The 18,982-nt window shown below is 29.4% G+C and overlaps 4 protein-coding genes across 4 annotated transcripts; 3 read left to right on the forward strand and 1 right to left on the reverse strand.

The window, feature by feature from the left end:
* Positions 1 to 308: 308 nt before the first annotated feature.
* LOC127263465 (peroxidase 25-like) lies at positions 309 to 2,652 on the forward strand. Its single transcript, XM_051292505.1, has 4 exons — positions 309 to 595; positions 691 to 876; positions 1,014 to 1,176; positions 2,178 to 2,652. The coding sequence occupies exons 1-4, from the start codon at positions 383 to 385 to the stop codon at positions 2,600 to 2,602; spliced, it is 987 nt and encodes a 328-aa protein (XP_051148462.1). The 5' UTR covers positions 309 to 382; the 3' UTR covers positions 2,603 to 2,652.
* A 118-nt stretch (positions 2,653 to 2,770) lies between these two features.
* Positions 2,771 to 6,031, forward strand: LOC127263574 (peroxidase 25-like). The gene is made up of 5 exons (XM_051292680.1): positions 2,771 to 2,797; positions 3,134 to 3,295; positions 3,916 to 4,078; positions 5,425 to 5,483; positions 5,574 to 6,031. The coding sequence occupies exons 1-5, from the start codon at positions 2,771 to 2,773 to the stop codon at positions 5,931 to 5,933; spliced, it is 771 nt and encodes a 256-aa protein (XP_051148637.1). The 3' UTR covers positions 5,934 to 6,031.
* A 1,196-nt stretch (positions 6,032 to 7,227) lies between these two features.
* LOC127263780 (heme oxygenase 1, chloroplastic-like) lies at positions 7,228 to 10,424 on the reverse strand. Its single transcript, XM_051293000.1, has 4 exons — positions 9,985 to 10,424; positions 8,725 to 8,951; positions 8,279 to 8,383; positions 7,228 to 7,662 (listed from the first exon to the last, which is right to left on the reverse strand). The coding sequence occupies exons 1-4, from the start codon at positions 10,388 to 10,390 to the stop codon at positions 7,570 to 7,572; spliced, it is 831 nt and encodes a 276-aa protein (XP_051148957.1). The 5' UTR covers positions 10,391 to 10,424; the 3' UTR covers positions 7,228 to 7,569.
* Positions 10,425 to 15,066: 4,642 nt separating this feature from the next.
* LOC127264042 (heme oxygenase 1, chloroplastic-like) lies at positions 15,067 to 18,701 on the forward strand. The gene is made up of 4 exons (XM_051293382.1): positions 15,067 to 15,770; positions 17,023 to 17,246; positions 17,858 to 17,965; positions 18,468 to 18,701. The coding sequence occupies exons 1-4, from the start codon at positions 15,374 to 15,376 to the stop codon at positions 18,558 to 18,560; spliced, it is 822 nt and encodes a 273-aa protein (XP_051149339.1). The 5' UTR covers positions 15,067 to 15,373; the 3' UTR covers positions 18,561 to 18,701.
* The last annotated feature ends 281 nt before the right edge of the window (positions 18,702 to 18,982 follow it).

Raw genomic sequence — 18,982 nt, forward strand, 5'->3', positions numbered from 1 at the left:
CTCTATTTGTAGAAAAGATTATGTTGTTAGGTTATGGCTAATAAGCATTTTACTGATCATCTATAGTCACTTGTTTAGAAAATAAACAGACAACACATGCTCTGCCACTTAAAGCGTATATGTCAATAATTATATTTTGTAAATATGTTGTATGAATATATCTCATGTGTTCACATTAATAGTAATCTGCATATTGTATAAACTATTGTCATGTGTATTATTTGTTTGTATTATTTTTTCATTTTCTTTATTTATATTATATTATTAACTATATGTTGTCAACTTATGTAAAGACAACCATGTATATATATACATATACATATAGATACATCCAAGCAACAATGGAATCTCCACAAATATGAAACATCTTCTCATCTAGCCTATGATCATGGCATTCTTCATCATCTTCTTCTTCCTCTTCCTCTTTGAAGCAGCATTAGGACAGCAAGAAGTTGGGCTTAAGACAAACTTCTACTCGTCTTCTTGCCCGAAAGTCGAATCCATCGTTCGATCCACAGTCGAGGCCCGCTTCGACAAAGACCCTACGATCGCTGCCGCCTTGCTCCGGCTTCATTTTCATGACTGCTTTGTCCATGTACATGTTTTCTTACACACACAAACACACATATATATATATATGTTGTGTGTCATTTTCAATTTATAGTATGTAGATGATGACCTTTATTACAGGGTTGCGACGCGTCGATCCTCATCGATTCGCCCTCGTCGGAGAGGAAGGCGCTTCCTAATCTCGGGTTGAGAGGGTTCGACGTCGTGGAAGATGCAAAAGCGCAGCTCGAGGCGGACGGGGCGTGCCCCGGGGTCGTATCGTGCGCTGATATATTAGCGTTGGCGGCGCGCGATGCCGTGGATTTGGTGATCAAATATATATATATAATTGATTGCTACTAGCTCGATCGATCTTTAATTAGTCGATCGCTAGATGTTTTAATTTTTGAGGGTCAGGCTGGGTTAATGATATATGTGTATTTTAATTTACGTGTTGCGCGCAGAGTGGCGGGCCGAGCTGGGGAGTGCCGTGTGGGAGAAGAGACGGGCGGGTTTCTTTCTCGTCGGACGCGTCGGGGTTGCCGGGGCCGGCGGATTCCGTGGCCGTACAGAGGCTGAAGTTTGCGGCCAAGGGGTTGGATGATCATGATCTTGTCACGCTTGTTGGTAAAAATGAAATTTAACGGACTGTATTTTGAAATTGATTTTAAATAAAATATTGAATAATTTTTTTTAAAAATAATATTTTAAATTGATAATTTTTTTTTAAAATAATATATTTTTATTTAAAATAATACAAAATAAATAATATTGATTTCAATTTATAGTAAAAAAAGATCATATTATTTTACTTTCACTTTAGTCGCGTAGTATTCCGTAAATATTTTTTAACAGATAACATATAATATATATTATTTTAAAATATTATATTAAAATTTTATTTTCTATTTACTGTATCGCAACCAAAATTCAGTGTAAATTTAATTTAATTTAATTAAGATACAATTTCATATTAAATTAATAAATCAGTTATTCACTTATTGTATAATTTTATTGAATAATATATTTATTTTATTAGAGTGACATATATGTATATATTTTATCTTAAAACATGATATGACCATTTTATTTTATTATTTTTTTATATAAAAATTTGCGTTGCTATTCTTTGAGGTCATTTTAGTAAATTCTCATATCGAACACAATAATTTGCAAATTAAGCCAACAATTGATATAACCATTTTATTGTATATATATGAGATTGGTTAAAGTGTTGATTGTAGGCAAATAATACATAATTTTATTTAAAATAACATATACTTTGATATTTGAAAATATGTGTTAGTAGTTTATACTTATAGGATGTGTTATATAGACATATTTTGTGTGAAATATTATGCATTGTGTAAATTATTGTTATATACTACTAGATAACGCGTTTTATATTTTGTCTAACATTTAAGGTGTTGCTAGTATCATAATAAATAAATTTACTCAGCACACAAACAACCTCTTATATATATATAGAAAAAAATAATTTCAATATTGATATGATCTTTTATATGTAAAATTAATTTATAATATATAAAATAAAAAATAAATGTTTGATTTAATATTTTTAAAAAATATTTACAAATAATTTTCTCGATGACATGTTGTGGATTAAGGAGCGCACACCATCGGCCAGACAGACTGCCTCTTCTTCCGCTACCGTCTCTACAACTTCACGGCGACAGGGAACGCCGACCCTAGCATCAGACAACCATTCCTTGTACAATTGCAATCCACATGTCCTAAAGACGGGCCGGCCTCCCAACGGGTGGCATTGGACACCGGTAGCCAGTTGAAATTCGATGCGGGGTTTTTCAAGAATGTGAGGGACGGAAATGGAATTTTGGAGTCGGACCAACGGCTGTGGGGAGATGAATCCACACGGCGGGTCGTGAATAATTACGCGGGAAGCATAAGAGGGCTATTAGGGTTGAGGTTTAACTTTGAGTTTCCGAAGGCTATGGTGAAAATGAGCAGCATTGAGGTCAAGACCGGGACTCAAGGGGAGATTAGAAAGACATGTTCTAAGTTTAATTTGTGATCTATCATTCGATCGATAAAGATAAACATGTCGTAAAGACTATTTTGTTATTTAGTTGAGAACTATTTTTTCTAAAAAAAAAAAAAAATCTTGATTTGAACATACTAAAATAAAAATATTTAGTAATGGACGAAAACAAAAAAAATAAAATTACAGACTAAAATGAAAATGAGAAGTTTAGTAGTGGACGAGAAAGTAAATTACATTCAGACATAGCGTTAGACTTGTAAAATTAAACTTACTGGGTTTCATTCATAAAAATAATAGATATATATATTCATAAAGTGTATAATTAAACTTATTGGGCTTTCATTCAAGTTATGTATTGTCAATTTATACTTTGTAATACTAATCACTTGAATCGCACCTAACATATATAATGAATTACCAATCTTATATAAGTTTAAAATCTTGTAAATTCCTTAAATAAGACCAATACGATAATTCGAACATATGTAACTATATTATAGCATATGAATAAATCCATCTATCGGTATAAATCACTAGTGATTTTGATTGCATTGCATGTAGGGATGCGATGCTTCGGTTTTGATTGACGCCCCTTCTTCCGAGAGGACGGCATTGCCCAATCTCGGGCTGAGAGGATTCGCCGTGATCGATGATGCCAAAGCCGAACTTGAGAAGGCATGTCCCAACACCGTTTCATGTGCCGATATATTGGCCTTGGCTGCCGTGACGCCGTATATAGGGTATTTTTTATATCATACTCCAACACTTTTTATTATGTATATATATACACATATATATTACTCTCTCTGTTCCACTTGCTCTCATTCTTTTTATTTCTATCCGGCCCACATAATTTATCATTTTTATTTGAAAATATAATTGTACGCTTTCATCACATTTTAAAATTCATAAGTTATAATTTTTTTATTTTAATTAAACTATTGAGTTATCTTAATCTTAATTTATAATTATTTTTACTAATACATTTTTTTAATTACTTACTAATTACATTATACCTAAAACTCAATGTCTCAGCTAAGATGGACAAATTAGCTGGGATGGAGAAAATAGTATATATGAGATTCACGCGGACTTTCGAGTTTCTGAAGTTGAAGGTTGTAAATTTTTGTGAAGTATAAAATATATTGGCAAAAAAAAAAAAATAATAATTATAAAACAAAACTAATGATTAAAGATATATATATACTATAATTTTCCCTATATATAATTACTTTATAAATTATCTAACGATCATATTATAACTTAAAATATAATTATATAACTATTGACTTAAAGTGAATGAACTCATTATATAATTTATTTTTATATGTGAATTTATTTAGTGCGGCGGGTCGAGTTGGGATGTGCCGTTGGGAAGGAGGGACGGACGGATTTCATCTGCATCGGAGGTCTTCGCGTTGCCTAGCCCGGCGGATTCGGTGGCCGTACAAAGGCGGAAGTTTGCAGCCAAGGGACTCGATCATTTCGATCTTGTCACACTCGTTGGTACGGATATCTTTCATTTTCTAATATCTATTTATTTATATATATATATATATAAATCCGTTATTTAACAAATTTTCTTTAAAACTATACATTCAATATTAGTTTTTATTAATTAAAAATTTCACGTTCAATAATTATTTTATACTAAAAACAATATTTTTTTAGAAAAACACAAATAAACAAAAAGTGACATAATTAGTTGGGAAGCAAAAGGAAACCGTACTTAAAATGAATTTGTCTAAATAATAATTTCATCCTTGCAATTATTAAATACTACACTCATATTATATACATCACTACTCGTTATCTAAAAAGGTAATTAAATTTTAGGGTAGCTGGTTTTTTATACGATTTTCTTTCATTATTTTAAAATTTTAAATTGATTTTGTCTATAAATTTTTTTTTCGCTAAAATAGTCAAGTGCCGGACTCGTTGCACTAACTTGCGGTTGCTGACATGTCATTGACAAGACACGTTGGATGATCATTTTAGTTATAAAAGTTTCCTTTTACTTTCGGAACTATTTTCAGATATCATTCATTTAAAGTTCTAAAATAATAGGCAAAATTGTCTATAACTCCATTGTGGTTTCGAAACTCAGCGTCCCTCTACTTTAAAAATTGCATGACTCCCTTATACTTTAAAAAATGTTGTATGAAACCACTTTGTGGTTTCGAAACTCAGCATAAATTCTCATTTTACTTTAAAAAATTGCATGACGCTCATTTATACTTTCAAAAATATTGTATAAAACCTCTCTGCCATGCAAAACATATAGATAGGAAATCATCTTCTTATCACACGGGAAAGTTTCTTAGTGGTGGGGTTTCATGCAACGTTTTTTAAAGTATAAGGGGGTACTATGCAATTTTTAAAGTATATGGAGATTTTTCGCTGAATTTTGAAACTACAAGAGAGTTATAAACAATTTTACCAAAATAATAAAAGAAGACCAGATATGAGAATAAAAACAGTTTATTAAGACATTTTGTAAAAAAAATTTAGGTATTGTTGACGTGACATCTACATGGCGATGACATATTAGCTGCGTCAACAAAGACAGGTCGGATGACCATTTTAGCGAAAAAATATTACTGACTATTCTAGACATGATCCATTTAAAGTTTTAAAATGATAAAAAAGTCGAATACTAGGTTAAAAAAATAGTTTACTCTAAATTTTAATTTACGAGTTTTAATTTTTAATATGAATATATACTTTTTATTATTTTTTATACTTTTATAGTATAAGAAAAGAGAACATTTTAAATAACAGATAAAAACTAAAACTAAAAATAATTTCACCTGAAAAAAATGAGTAACATATTTTCATATACATGAATAAAGGTGCACACACCATAGGCAAGACAGCCTGCCAATTCTTCCGCTACCGTCTCTACAACTTCCCCACACTTAGCCGCGGCGCCGCCGCCGCCAGGCCCGACCCCTATCGCTCCTCCGGCGGCGGTGGCAGCGGTGGCAGCAATTCACTCTCAACAAGCGGCACCGGCCCCGATCCGACCATAAACGAGACAATGCTAGAGCAACTAAAGAGCGTGTGTCCGGAGAACAGCGACGGAAGGGAAAGGGTCGGTTTGGACAGCGGCGCGGAGCTCGAATTCGACGCGAGCTTTTATCACAATGTTAGAGAGGGAAAAGACGTTTTGGAGTCGGACCAGCGGCTGTGGGAGGACCGGGCGACGCATACAATGGTGAACATGTACGCGAGGGATGCGACTGGATCGCACAAGTTTCGTAAAAATTTTGAGGAGGCTATTGTAAGAATGGGAAGCATTGAGGTTAAGACAGGGGTGCAAGGGGAGATTAGAAGGATTTGCTCCAAGATTAATTATTGAGTTAATTATGATTGATTAATGAAGTTAATTATGTTGTCGAATTGAACACGATCGTAGTATGTCGATCGAATGAAGTGTAAGATAATTAGTGAGGTTGAGGATGGATTAAGGTGTTGTATGTGAGATATATAATAATAATAATAATAATAATAATAATAATAATAATAATGTGTGCTAGACAGCACACAATGTGCTTTTTCAATACAATGCTGAATCTAAAATTCAACACTGTAATGGTTGTCATATATATATATATATGTTTTGTGATGTGATGTAGTGTGAAGAAGGTGCAATATATATATTGATGCTGTCCCGCGATCTTTGTGAGAAACCGCGAGATATGCTTGATTGTAATAAAATGGACTTCTGTTTTCTTTTGTGAATTTTTTACTATTTATTATTATTATTATTATTGAAAATATTAAATTTAATAATTTTTTTTTAATTTTTTATATTACATTAAAAAATTATTTTATATTCAAAATATCTTATTAATATTTATTAATATCACATCGTATAATTATTCAAATTTAAATTTTTATTATTTAAAAATAAAATCGAAGAACAAATACTTGGTTTTGTTTGATTTTGTTTTCAATGACGCTCAATTGAGACTTTTTTTTTTTTTTTGGTTAAAAATATAATATACTACGATATTTTTTTTAATATAATTTTAATGATACATATTTTTTAAATGAGAGTGTTTAAATGAAGGCGCTTGGTTAGAATGCTGACTAGATCAAATTAACATCACGTTGATTTGATTAAATTAACACATTAATATAAAGTAACTAGTGTTTCATTACAAATAAGATAATATATAATCAGATTAATATAATAATTTGAAACAATTAATATTTCATAACAATACATATAGCATATGACCAAGTAAACACAATAACTTAAAGCAATTAGAATTTTATTACAAGATAGCTAGCATATTATGTGTTATATAGAAATATATGTTGTCTAAGTTATATATTGTACTAAAATCAAACATATATTATGTTATATAAAATTATATAATGTGTTATACTATATGTTGTAGTATTCACATTTGTTGTGTGAATTATGAAAAAAAATATATATACATTATTATTATTTTTTTATAATATTAATCGGTAAGCTTGTTGATTATATATTATACAGTAAAATTGGTTTTGATCCCGAAGCAAAATCATCGCAATTTTAATTTGTATAATTTTTAATAAAAATATACTTACAAAATATTATATCTAATTCAAAATACTAAAACAAATAAAATTTAAATTCAAATGAAAACCAAACAAATATAACTTATTTAATATACTTCTTTCATCCCATAACAAAATATCCATTTTTCTATTTTAGTCCGTCCCATAACAAAGTATCCATTTCTTTTTTTAGTAACTGTACTATCTACCTAACATTACAAATAACCTTACAACTTACAATATATTACACAAATGTCATTATCTTTATATCACACGTACTAATAATGTTATTCTAGTCATTTCTACTTTATTCCTACTATATACCAATATAATACTAATATTTCTAAAACTATGTGAAAAAAGCAAATGAATATTTAGTTACGAGACGAAGGGAGTATATAAATTGAAATAGGGGTCCAATAATGTATATAATTAATTCACCCTTACAATTTGATCAAACCAATAATATCCCTTCCAAACTTAAGTGGCTTCTCAGTTTCATTGAGGCATCGATCCTTCTCTTCTTTGCTCCATCCCTGTTTCATGCAATACAAAATTGATGGTTAATGTTCTTTCTTTTAATTGAATATATATATACACTATATTATTTTTTAAAAAATACTATATCGAATATTTTTATCTTTTATATTAAAAATATATTTTTTATTCAAAATGCTTCATCGAACATCTATTTATATTGTATGAAATATTTTATCATTATTTATTTTGATTTTTTAAAATAAATTAAAAATATCTTTACTTTATAATCTAACAATTTTCCATAAAAAATCTCTTATTTTATCTTATTCTAACGGTGTTTGGACTATTTATGTCATATTGTTAGAACACAACGATTAAGAAATAATAATATTTAAAGATAAAAATGAGGTAAATATAAAGTAAATTAGAATATCATGGAAATTTTATTAAATAATCAATAAAAAAATAATAATGTAAGTAGAAAAAATAGTATAAAATAGATTGTTTTTTGTTGAAATAAAAATAATAAAATTGTAATTAGATAAAATTATTTATTACAAATAATTATTTATAAATCATACGGACAATAAAAAAGTAACATAATTATCCTGAACGAAGAAATATAAAACATCAGGTCAAACTACAGTACTGACACAAAACACAAATTCAAACCTCGGCAATTTTGTTTATCTTGTCTCGAACATTTTGTAATATTTGAGAAAGGTTCCCGTCCCATTTGTAGAACTCGAGTTCCTTTCCATCGCAAGCCTCGGCTATCTGCAAGACGATAACATTATGCACGAACCATAACAGTTGTGAATGAACATCATGTCAAGAGATTCAATAATCTTAATTGTTGCGAAGAATATAATAAATATAATAAAAAAATGAAAAAAAAAAAGAAAAAAGAAAGAAATATGTGGTTCACCAATAGTGGTGTTGGCCACCCCACGGCAGAAGGAGAATAATCTTATTAGGGTTTAAAAATCCGAGCACATTTACGACTCAACAAAGTAGCAAAAAATGTCGAAACACATAATTCAAGACATCTCAACATTAATAAATGAGTTGCTTATTATACTTAAGGAATATAAAGTTTTAAAAAAAGAGATCGTTACTTTTTTTGATATCACCATCCGGCCGCCTGCAGTCTGGCCGAAGTATATATTGTAGTAATGGCAAATAAATGCAGGAAGATCTCTCTCTGAAATATCCTCCAAGTATTCGGCAAAACCAACACCGCAAAATGTTGGCTTCGGAATTTCATGCCCTTGTTGCTTTAACCATTCTAAGTCTTTCGCGAGTCTCTCAGACCGTTCTAACCCGGTATTCCTCAATTCCATGTCTACAAAACAACACGATATAGATAAAATATTTATTTGAATGTATACATTTGGATCTTAGATGTTGATTTTAAATGAATAAAATTGAATTAATGCATATTTAAAATATTTTATAATATATGTTTAAAATTGTTAAAAGGTAAATTTAAAAATCTTAAGCTAACTTTTTAAATTTTAAATTAATTGTATTCCCGGCCAAATAAGTGAATTGGCAAGATTACTTATTGTTTGAAGAGTTTGCATAATTCTTCCTTATAGTTTAAGAATTATATAAGACTCTCTCGTATTTTCAAATATATTGCACAAAATTCTTTTTTTTTTTAGAAAATTATCTGCAATGTATACGAAATTACGAGAGAGACCTTCATCTAATTTTTAATTTTTTAAAAACATATATGAAGAACCTCGTGCAATTTATACATATTTCAATATATTTATAATATAACATAATATATGTATAAATAATCATTCATATGACATATGCTGACTCGAACAAATAAACACATGATCTGTGCACACATGTACGGTGTTATGTTAACTATACGTATATAATTAGGTCAATAATAACAGATCTTCAAAATTTATATGATCAAATCTCAAAGTAAAAACAATAAAATAAAAGTGACACTAGAACATTTGATAAAAAAAAATTAAATTAAATATCCTTCTCTTTACGGCTATGCAAAAAATTTAATATTCTTTCCATTCACTAAAATTATACTACTATTATTATTATTTTTGTCGGTTAAACTTGTATTTATTTATAGTAAATAATTTCATTAATTCATAAATTTATTATTTTTATATTTAACTAATAATCATCCATTTGTCATTATTTTATAATAAGTCTTAAATAAAAATTTTATAATACCTTTATTTTACCTTTTACATATATATTTTAACATAAAAATATTATTATTTATTAACTTTCGTGGCCAATTAGATTTATATTATTTTTTTTATAAAAAAAGTATATATATATTTTTTAAATTACAATACTCCGATTTTAAAAGTCATATAATACTAGAATCTTACATTCCGGGAACGCGGCTTTCTCGACGATCCTTTCAAGGGCGTCGTATACGAGCTTACTATCCACCAAGAACTTTAAACACCCTTCCGTGGAGGTCTCCCATTCTGCGACAGGGGGGCCTCGAGGGGGCATTTTCCCGTGCTTGGCTTGATCCCATGTGTGGAGATTCATTGTCGCGAATCGTAGTTCATCTACCAACCCCTTAGCTCCATCGGGGGCCCTCTTCGTCGGCCCCTCCACATGTGCGGATGAAAAAATCACCAAACTACCCGATTTCTTTTGAAAAAAAAGTGTATTTGTCGGGGGAAGTGGCGAGAAATGGCGTCCTGGGGATGAACTTGTCAAGGATGCCAAATGAGGATTCTTGAAAAGGACTTGGGATTGAAGAAAGAATGAGATCGAAGCCATTAATGGAAATGTATATATCAAAGATTATATTAGAGGTTTAAGAAGTGAATAAGAAATAGAATGAGTAAAGGAACTATTTATAGAAAGGGGTGGGGTGGGTGGGTGGGTGGTTGGGGTGTAGGCTTAAGTTAAATGCACGTGTGGGATTTGGACAAAATTTCAACTTGTAATAAGAAATTAATGAACATGATCGATCGTGTTGAATAGTTGGCTTTGCGTGGGAAATGAAATTTCTTTGTATTTTTATATGCCTATGGCAATATTTATTATTGAGAAAGTTGTTATATATATATATATATATATAGTTAGTTATATGTGATAGACGTTAACACCACCGATCTCAATCATGAAAGATTAAATAATAATAATAATTTATTTATTTTGAAGTCAATAATTCTTACATTTAAGCAAGTGGCGACAATAATTTCACTAAAATAATAACTTATATCCACCGTAAAAAATTTTTTAAAAAATATTTTATCTATATTTAATAATACTACTATTATAATTTTATATTCAATTAAGAAATAAAAAAAATACTACAAAATTAAATATTTATTTTATAATTGGACGGAGACAATATAATTTATTAATATTATTTTATTTTTTTATATTGATTAAAAGTATATATATAATATAAAGAAATTACTATTAAACAAAAAAATATGATTATAATTTTTTTCATTGATTTCACCGTGCGTAAGACGGGTATTCCGCTAGTTAGTAAATATAAAATCTCAAGTACAATATATGATCCAACAATCAACAAATAACCAAAAGCCAAGAAACCAACAAAAATAGAAAGAAAAAAAAATGATTCTTTTGGATTGATTTGAAATTGGTATGATAATTTTTATTTAAATAATATTTTGATATTTTTACGGGTATTATGATCAGTGATCGAATAACAAATTGAAACGGTCAGCTGTGCTACAAATTACAGATTTCCTACACATATTTGTTTTGGATTTTTTTTAAATGTCTCGTATTAGTGGAGTTTATGTGAAATTTATAAAATATTAAGATTTTTGAGTTTGCACATAATGAATATAATAATTTTTTAGAAAAAAAGAATATATATTTATTAAAAAATCGTGCAAGATAATCAATATAATTTTTGATTTGAAATAAAAAATAAAAAAAAAAAAAAAAACTAAAATTTGATTGAGATTCCAAATCTGCAACTACAGTTTAATTATTTTTATTTCTTCAATCTGATATTGGGTTGCATATTATATTATAAACTTTACCTTTGATATTTTTCATGTGAAATGAGGAATTGTTTAGACAATATTTAAAAATATATATATATATATTGTATAGATAATATTAAAAAAAAAAGTGGTTAATATACTATTAAAGTTGATATGTATAATATAAGATTGTTAATTTTTAAAGTTGAGTCCAATATTCTTTTATTAATTTAATAAAAATAAATATTATTTTCATTTAATCTAATTTAAAGTTTTGTATTAATTTTTATTATTGTTTAGTCTCTAATTACTTAAATAAAAGTATAAATTTTCTCTTATAAATAATAGGTCAAACTATTATTAAATAAAAATATAATAATAATAATAATAATAATAATAAAAAACTCCACAGAGAGACTGTACACCAACTAATTTTTAGTATATTTAAAAATATATTCATGATTATATTTAAAACACTCCCTTGAAAAATTAATAGGAGTATTATTTATGTGTTTTAAATTTTCATTATATAAAAAAAAAAAAAATTAAAATAAATACTACTACAATTTAGTACTTTCTCCGTCTCAAACACCGTGTAATATTTGTGTTTGAGACGGAAATTTAGGTGGAGAGTATTAAATATGGTAATTTGAGATAATTTGGATATTAAGTGATGTGATTGGAGAGAAAAATGATTATTTATTTATTTATTTTTATTTGAGTGATGTGATGAGATAAAGTGAAATGTATTTTAATATATATATATATAAATATTATTAATTATTTTTAAATTTGGAAACATTGCAGTGAGTTTGAGACAAATAAAAAAAAATATTGCAGGGTACTATTTAATAATTGGCATGGCATGGATATTTGACATGATGCTATTGAATTGAGGTATAGTTTATAGTTACACAATCTGCCTATTAATATTACTTAAATGTAATCAATAAAATATTTTCAGCTACTAACCGACCACGTGTCATATAATATAAGGATGTTGTTAAATGATGTACTATTAGTTTTATTTTATTTTATATTTTTTGGTTTTTTATATTACACTAGATATTATTGTATTGTACGTGTGTAACTATATTCAATAAACGTGTTTAACTATGTTTGAAATATTGTATTCTAATTCTTCTACAAAATTAATTTTCATTTATTATTCTTTTAGTACTCGTTTTATTTTTTATTTTATTTTTTTTTGTAGCAGTAATCAATTACTCTCTTATGTCCGCATATAATATTACATTTTTTATTTTTATATGTTCCATATCTTATATCATTTTAAAAAAAAAAATAAAAAATAAAAAATAAAAAATACATATTTTAATAATATTTTAATATTTTAAAATTTTAATTATATTAATGAGTTGTGTTAACATTAATTTATAATTTTTTATTATATTACATTTAGTTTTTACTAATATATTTTTAATTATTTGCTTTTCATATCCTTTTTAAATTTTTCATGTCTACAGTAACTATGACACTATTGAGGACAGAAGAAGTATCACACAATAAATTGTTCTGTAATTGATGAGTTTTATATAAGTGTGATAAAGAAAGTAAAATAAAAATAAAAAAAGAACACCAATCATGGATAATATGGGTAACAAAAAAATTTCATCATTTACAATTGTTAACACATATGCAATAACAAAATAAAAATTCGAATCAATGAGAAAAAAATGGCCTGTGCAAAATGAACTCCACTAGTATGATATTGTCGCTTTGGGTTGAGCCCGCACGAATTTATTTTTGGATATTTTCCAAAAGGCTTCATACCAATGGAGTTCACGTGCGACTTATAAAATGTGTAATTTTCTTCGCAACTTCCAATATGGAACTTGGTTTGCACTCCAACAATCCTCCCCTCAAATCAAGGACCAACTAATGGACTTTCCTTGCCCACCTTGTACCGCCTATTACAAAGGGACCCGCTGTCTGACTACCTCAACCGGGACCGACCCAATACCGCTAGGAGACTTTCGATACAAGGCACATCTGCAGGTCACGAAGGCGAGCCTACTATCACAACCAATGCCCAATGCCACCCAGTCCACTTCACTATCTAACTGGGCTTTGATACCATTGTTGAGATTGGACCAACTCAATACTAGTATAAATTGTCCGCTTTGGGCTGAGCTTGCACGAACTTGTTTTTGAATATTCTCCAAAAGACCTCATACTAGTGGAGAGTTCACTTGGACTGAACCTGAACTTGAATTTGCACCCAACAAGTTGTGTTCCCATAGGTAAAACGAAGATAATCCTTCAAAAAAAGCAACATCATTATCAGACGGCATCGACAAAATAAACAATAGTAGAATAGTTCCCAAATGAAAGAAAAAAAAAAATTAGAGACGTAAAAACTTGATTATGAATAAGTCGTAAAGTTTGTGACTTCTAACTCAAAAATGCAACCTAGATATAATTACGGATCCTTTAAAAGAAACTTCCATAAATAAAAATCCCTAAACAAAATAACCATAATTTAGAATTTGAAATTAAAAAAAAAAAAATAATCATATAGATAAAACAATCATCATCCATATCAAATCACTAATTTTTATTTATTTTCTTACACTAAAATTTAATTTTATATGTCAAAATATCATATCAATACATATTTATATCACATCAAACAATTATTTGTAACGTGACTGAGTTTGATATACACATTCCATTTAAAATATTAATTTATGACTTACTGAAAATTGATTTTAAAAATATTATATTATATTTATGCTACTTGTAAATTTATTATCCATTATTTACTTTTTATATTTTAAAATATATATTTTGAATTTGTTTAATGAATATTCCAACAAGTTTTTTTTCTTTAATGAATTTTATTTATTTATATACTGTATTTATTATTGTTATTTTTGATCGGATACTGTATTCAGAGGTTTTAAATTAAATAAATAATAAAAAAAAACGTATGTTGAGTGTGATTATGAAATAGAAAAATATTCTATATGATCCTTGTGGATAGAAAATATTATAACACAGACGACACAATTAATATTGTTTAACATTAAAGGTAAAATCAAAATATTTATATAATTACCAAAAATCATTTTAATAAAATAATATATTTTCTATAAATATAGAAAATATTATACTTAAATAATAAAATTCCTTTACATAAGTTATTTTATTAAAATTTTATTTTGTTACTTATTAAAAATCCAAATGTTTGTTGTTGTTTTTTTTTTTTTATTATTATTTTTTATTTCAAACCAATTTTTATACTCTATTTAATCTACATTATTTCAACCAAAAAAAATTACTACTACTATAGAAACGACACCACCCGCCTATTAACGACGTCGTTTTGGTGGCCACGCGACACCCCTCTCGGTTTCCCTGCCGTGACGATTCCAGTTACAAATTACTATAAATTATAAATTTGATATAATTTAATGAATGAATGCAACCACAAATTTATCCGATCCCTCAACAAATGGAATATATTATTGTTTCCCCAAAAAAGAAAAAAAAAAAACTTTATCCAATCCCTGATTGAAGAAAGATCGAATTTTTAATTTTATTTCATCACTGATTGCAGGCAACCCATCCCTCCCTCCACTCAATCTTCGATGCTGCTGTCCCCCTTCCTCCAAGAAATCGAACATTAATCAACAATCACATACTAATATATGCAGAAATTCTTCTCTAGAATCGCCTTTTACTGCAATCGAACCGCCATAGCCGAAGTTGAGGTCGAGCTCTTCTCTTGTCTCTACTGAACTCAACTTTGAAAGCTATTTTCGACGATATGGATTCGGTTCTCCCCATCGCCCGCACGCAGCTCCTTTTTAAGAACCCCAAATTGGGGGAATTCCGTATTCCTCGATTCCAGTTCCCGGCGGCGGCAGTGCAGACGGTTTCCGTGCGGCGAGCGAGGATGGTGGTGGTCTCGGCGGCGCAGACGGCGGCGGAGAAGCCGAGGAAGAGGTACCCCGGCGAAAAAAAGGGGTTTGTGGAGGAGATGAGATTTGTGGCGATGAAATTGCACACGAAGGACCAGGCTAAGGAGGGGGAGAAGTCCTCCGACGGCCCGCCGGTGGCCAAATGGGAGCCGAGCGTTGAAGGATACCTACAGTTCTTGGTGGATAGCAAAGTGGTTTACGATACTCTGGAGAGGATTGTGGACAAATCTGCGTTCCCTGAATGTGAGTGTTTTGTGCATCAAATTGTTCTGATTTTATGTTCATCTGCTTGGAGATTTGATTGCAGATCGATGAGCAGCATCCTTAATTATCTGCTGCTACTTTAGTGTTAGAAACCCTAATTGTTGCAAACCCTAACTGTGGTATTGCATACTAAAGAAATCGGAAAATTATAAAAACTCTAAGAACAAGCCTTTAAGATATGTAGTTAGGTAAATTAAGATTTGTCTTTTTGTATTTGGTGGATCAAAATAGTTAGGTAAAATTGCTTTTCATTCACTTCTCGTGATTGATTTTGAAAAACATTTGGCAGAATCCTTGTGCAATGGTTTCGAAAATACTAATGTTGTTTAAAACACTTCGAGCTTCTTGCATTTTGTAAATGACGAAAGGGTATGATGTACACTTTTCAAACCACAAATAGATTGTAAACAATTTTGTGGAATAGTTATTATCCAGAAGTTTGGAGGAACTATTCGATTGAGTTTGTTTGATTGGGTCTTGTTGTATGCTTTAGATGATCTTTGTATCCGGATTTTGTTGCAAGTTATGTCATCTTTAGTTGATTAGAAATCTTGTTTTTTTAATAGAATTACGACTATTGGTAATATAGAACTGATTCTTATATAAAGAGTAGAAATAGTAGAGTCGGATGAGTTGGGCTTTGAGAGTGTTGTTTGTGAGTTAAATATTGTGATTCCACCTTCATATTGTTCGAGTTGTAACGTTCTATTGTTTACGCTATAAATTTCTTCATTTGTGGGATTTTCATACGTTTATTCCTTTCGTTTCTTGTTGCACGCTTTGTTATTGATTATTCTCATAGTTGAAGCGGAAATTCCATCATTAGAACATTTATAAAAAGATCAATGTAGGTTTTGGTTATGATTATTGTGTTGGTGACTGTAGCGAGCTAAAAGTATTTCATTTATTCAAAATATGAGTTTGGAAATCATTTTTCATCACGTTAGAGCATTTTTACTCCGATTACAGTGGATAGAAATATTTTAAAGATGTATGATGAGACAATTAATCTTACCTTTTATGAGGATAGAATTATTCGGAATTATTATCCGATTCGTCCTCGTAATGACCTCTAGATTGATTGTAGAGTTGGTCCGATTATATTTATCCTATTCTTTGAAATGGATATTTTCTGCTTCGATGAGATATCATGTTTTGTGGTGAAATACAGCCTGTTTGTATGATACTTAGTTTTCACTCAGCTAAGTTAACTTGTTTTGCGGAGTTGCAGATGCCGAGTTCAAGAACACGGGTCTAGAAAGATCCGAAAGACTTGCAAAAGATCTCGAATGGTTTAAACAGCAAGGTCGTGATATCCCAGATCCATCCTCTCCCGGGCTTACCTATGCTCGGTACCTTGAGGAGCTGTCTGAGAAAGATCCTCAGGCATTTGTCTGCCATTTCTACAATACATACTTTGCGCACTCCGCAGGTGGCCGTATGATCGGGAGAAAGGTGAGTGCCGCCCTAGCAAAGTGTTTGTCTGGGAGTTTGAATTTTAAGTTGAGATTTAAATAGTAAATATATGATGCTGCTGTATAAATAAGCAAAATTAATTTTTAGTATAATATAAAAAATAAAAAATAGGTATTTGATTTTTTTTTTTTTAAAAAAAAAAAATAGTGAATAATAGAAATATTGGGAAGTTTGCAAAAAGAACACACAATGTGTTTGTTTGAGAGTTTGAATTTTTTTTGTCTGGATTTGAATAGTAAAAAATTTGAATTTGAAAAATTGTATGATGCCATGTTTTTGAATGTAATGTTGATTTTTAGAATAATATAAAAAATAAAAAATAGGTGGTTGATTTAATATTTTTTTAGGAAAAAAAATAGTGCGAATAGTACAAATCTCTCCTAATCCTTCAAACAAACACACCCAAGAAATAGTTAATTTTTTTTTGAAAATTCCTATAATGGTATGTTTAAGAAAATGAAAAAACAGAGCCTGTGTCTTTCATTTTAGTCGAAAGAGTTGAATCGAAACAATGCATGTTTCTATCGGCGTACACATTAGTCGAGTGGGTGTTTGCCTCTTATGCAAGAAAATCGCTGTGGTCTCTCCAGGTATCCGAGAAGATCCTTGATGGGAAAGAATTGGAATTCTACAAATGGGACGACGACCTTTCTCAGCTATTGCAGAATGTTCGGGACAAGCTCAATAAAGTTGCCGAGGTATGAACAGATGAATTCAATTACTCTCTTTTATCATCTAAATTTATGTTCACATTTCTTTGAGGCCGTCATAAAAAAATATTTGCCTCTTCTCTTAGCAGTAAAAATGTATATATATATATATATTTGCCAATTTGTGCCCAAATTTTGAGTACACATCTCTGTTTAGACCGGAGTTTTTAGAAATTTGGAAAGAGTAAAAATTAATATTTGATTTGATGTGTTGTGTTGTGAGAAAAAAAGTGAATTTGACGTGATGTTTTTTGAAAAATGAATAGTATCTTGGCTATGTAACCAAAACTCGGTAGGAGTATAATCTTTTTAGGGTGTGTTTGGTTAAGATATTGTAGCATAACTTTATCACTCATTAAAAAAATTTCTTCTGAAAATATCAAATCAAATATAATACTTTTTATTTTTTCATATTAAATTAAAAGCTAATTTTATATTCAAAGTATAACATCAAGCATCCGAATTCAATTATGGTATATTTTGGGGACAGGGGTGGAGTCGGGAGGAGAAGGATCATTGCCTGGAAGAAACCGAGAAGTCGTTCAAGTTCTCCGGCGACATCCTCCGGCTAATATTGTCGTGATACGATGATGATTAACAACTGTTTATAATATACTGCCTGCCTCTGTTTGTTGTATTTCTTCGACTTCACTTTCCTTGTGTTGTACAAAATTCCACGGTATTTCTTTATGGATGAAATTATCAACTTTGTATCTTTATACTATATTTCTTCCAAATTGTCCATTGGAGCAAAAGGTTTCTCCATCGCTCCAATTGATAGAAGGAACTTACCAAAGATATATAATTTAAATGTGCATATTCTTGTCCTTTGATTTGAATGATGTGGATTATTATTATTATTATATTATTAAAAGTATATACTTTTTACATTTTATTTAAAATAAAAATGATATCATCTGTTTTGAAAAATTTACTAAATATAAAAATATATCATTTATTAAAAGGACAAATTAAAATAAAAATAATATCACGAAGAGAATATTA

This window comes from Andrographis paniculata, unplaced genomic scaffold (assembly GCF_009805555.1).
Source record: "Andrographis paniculata isolate CXL003 unplaced genomic scaffold, ASM980555v1 Contig69END, whole genome shotgun sequence".
NCBI lineage: Eukaryota > Viridiplantae > Streptophyta > Magnoliopsida > Lamiales > Acanthaceae > Andrographis > Andrographis paniculata.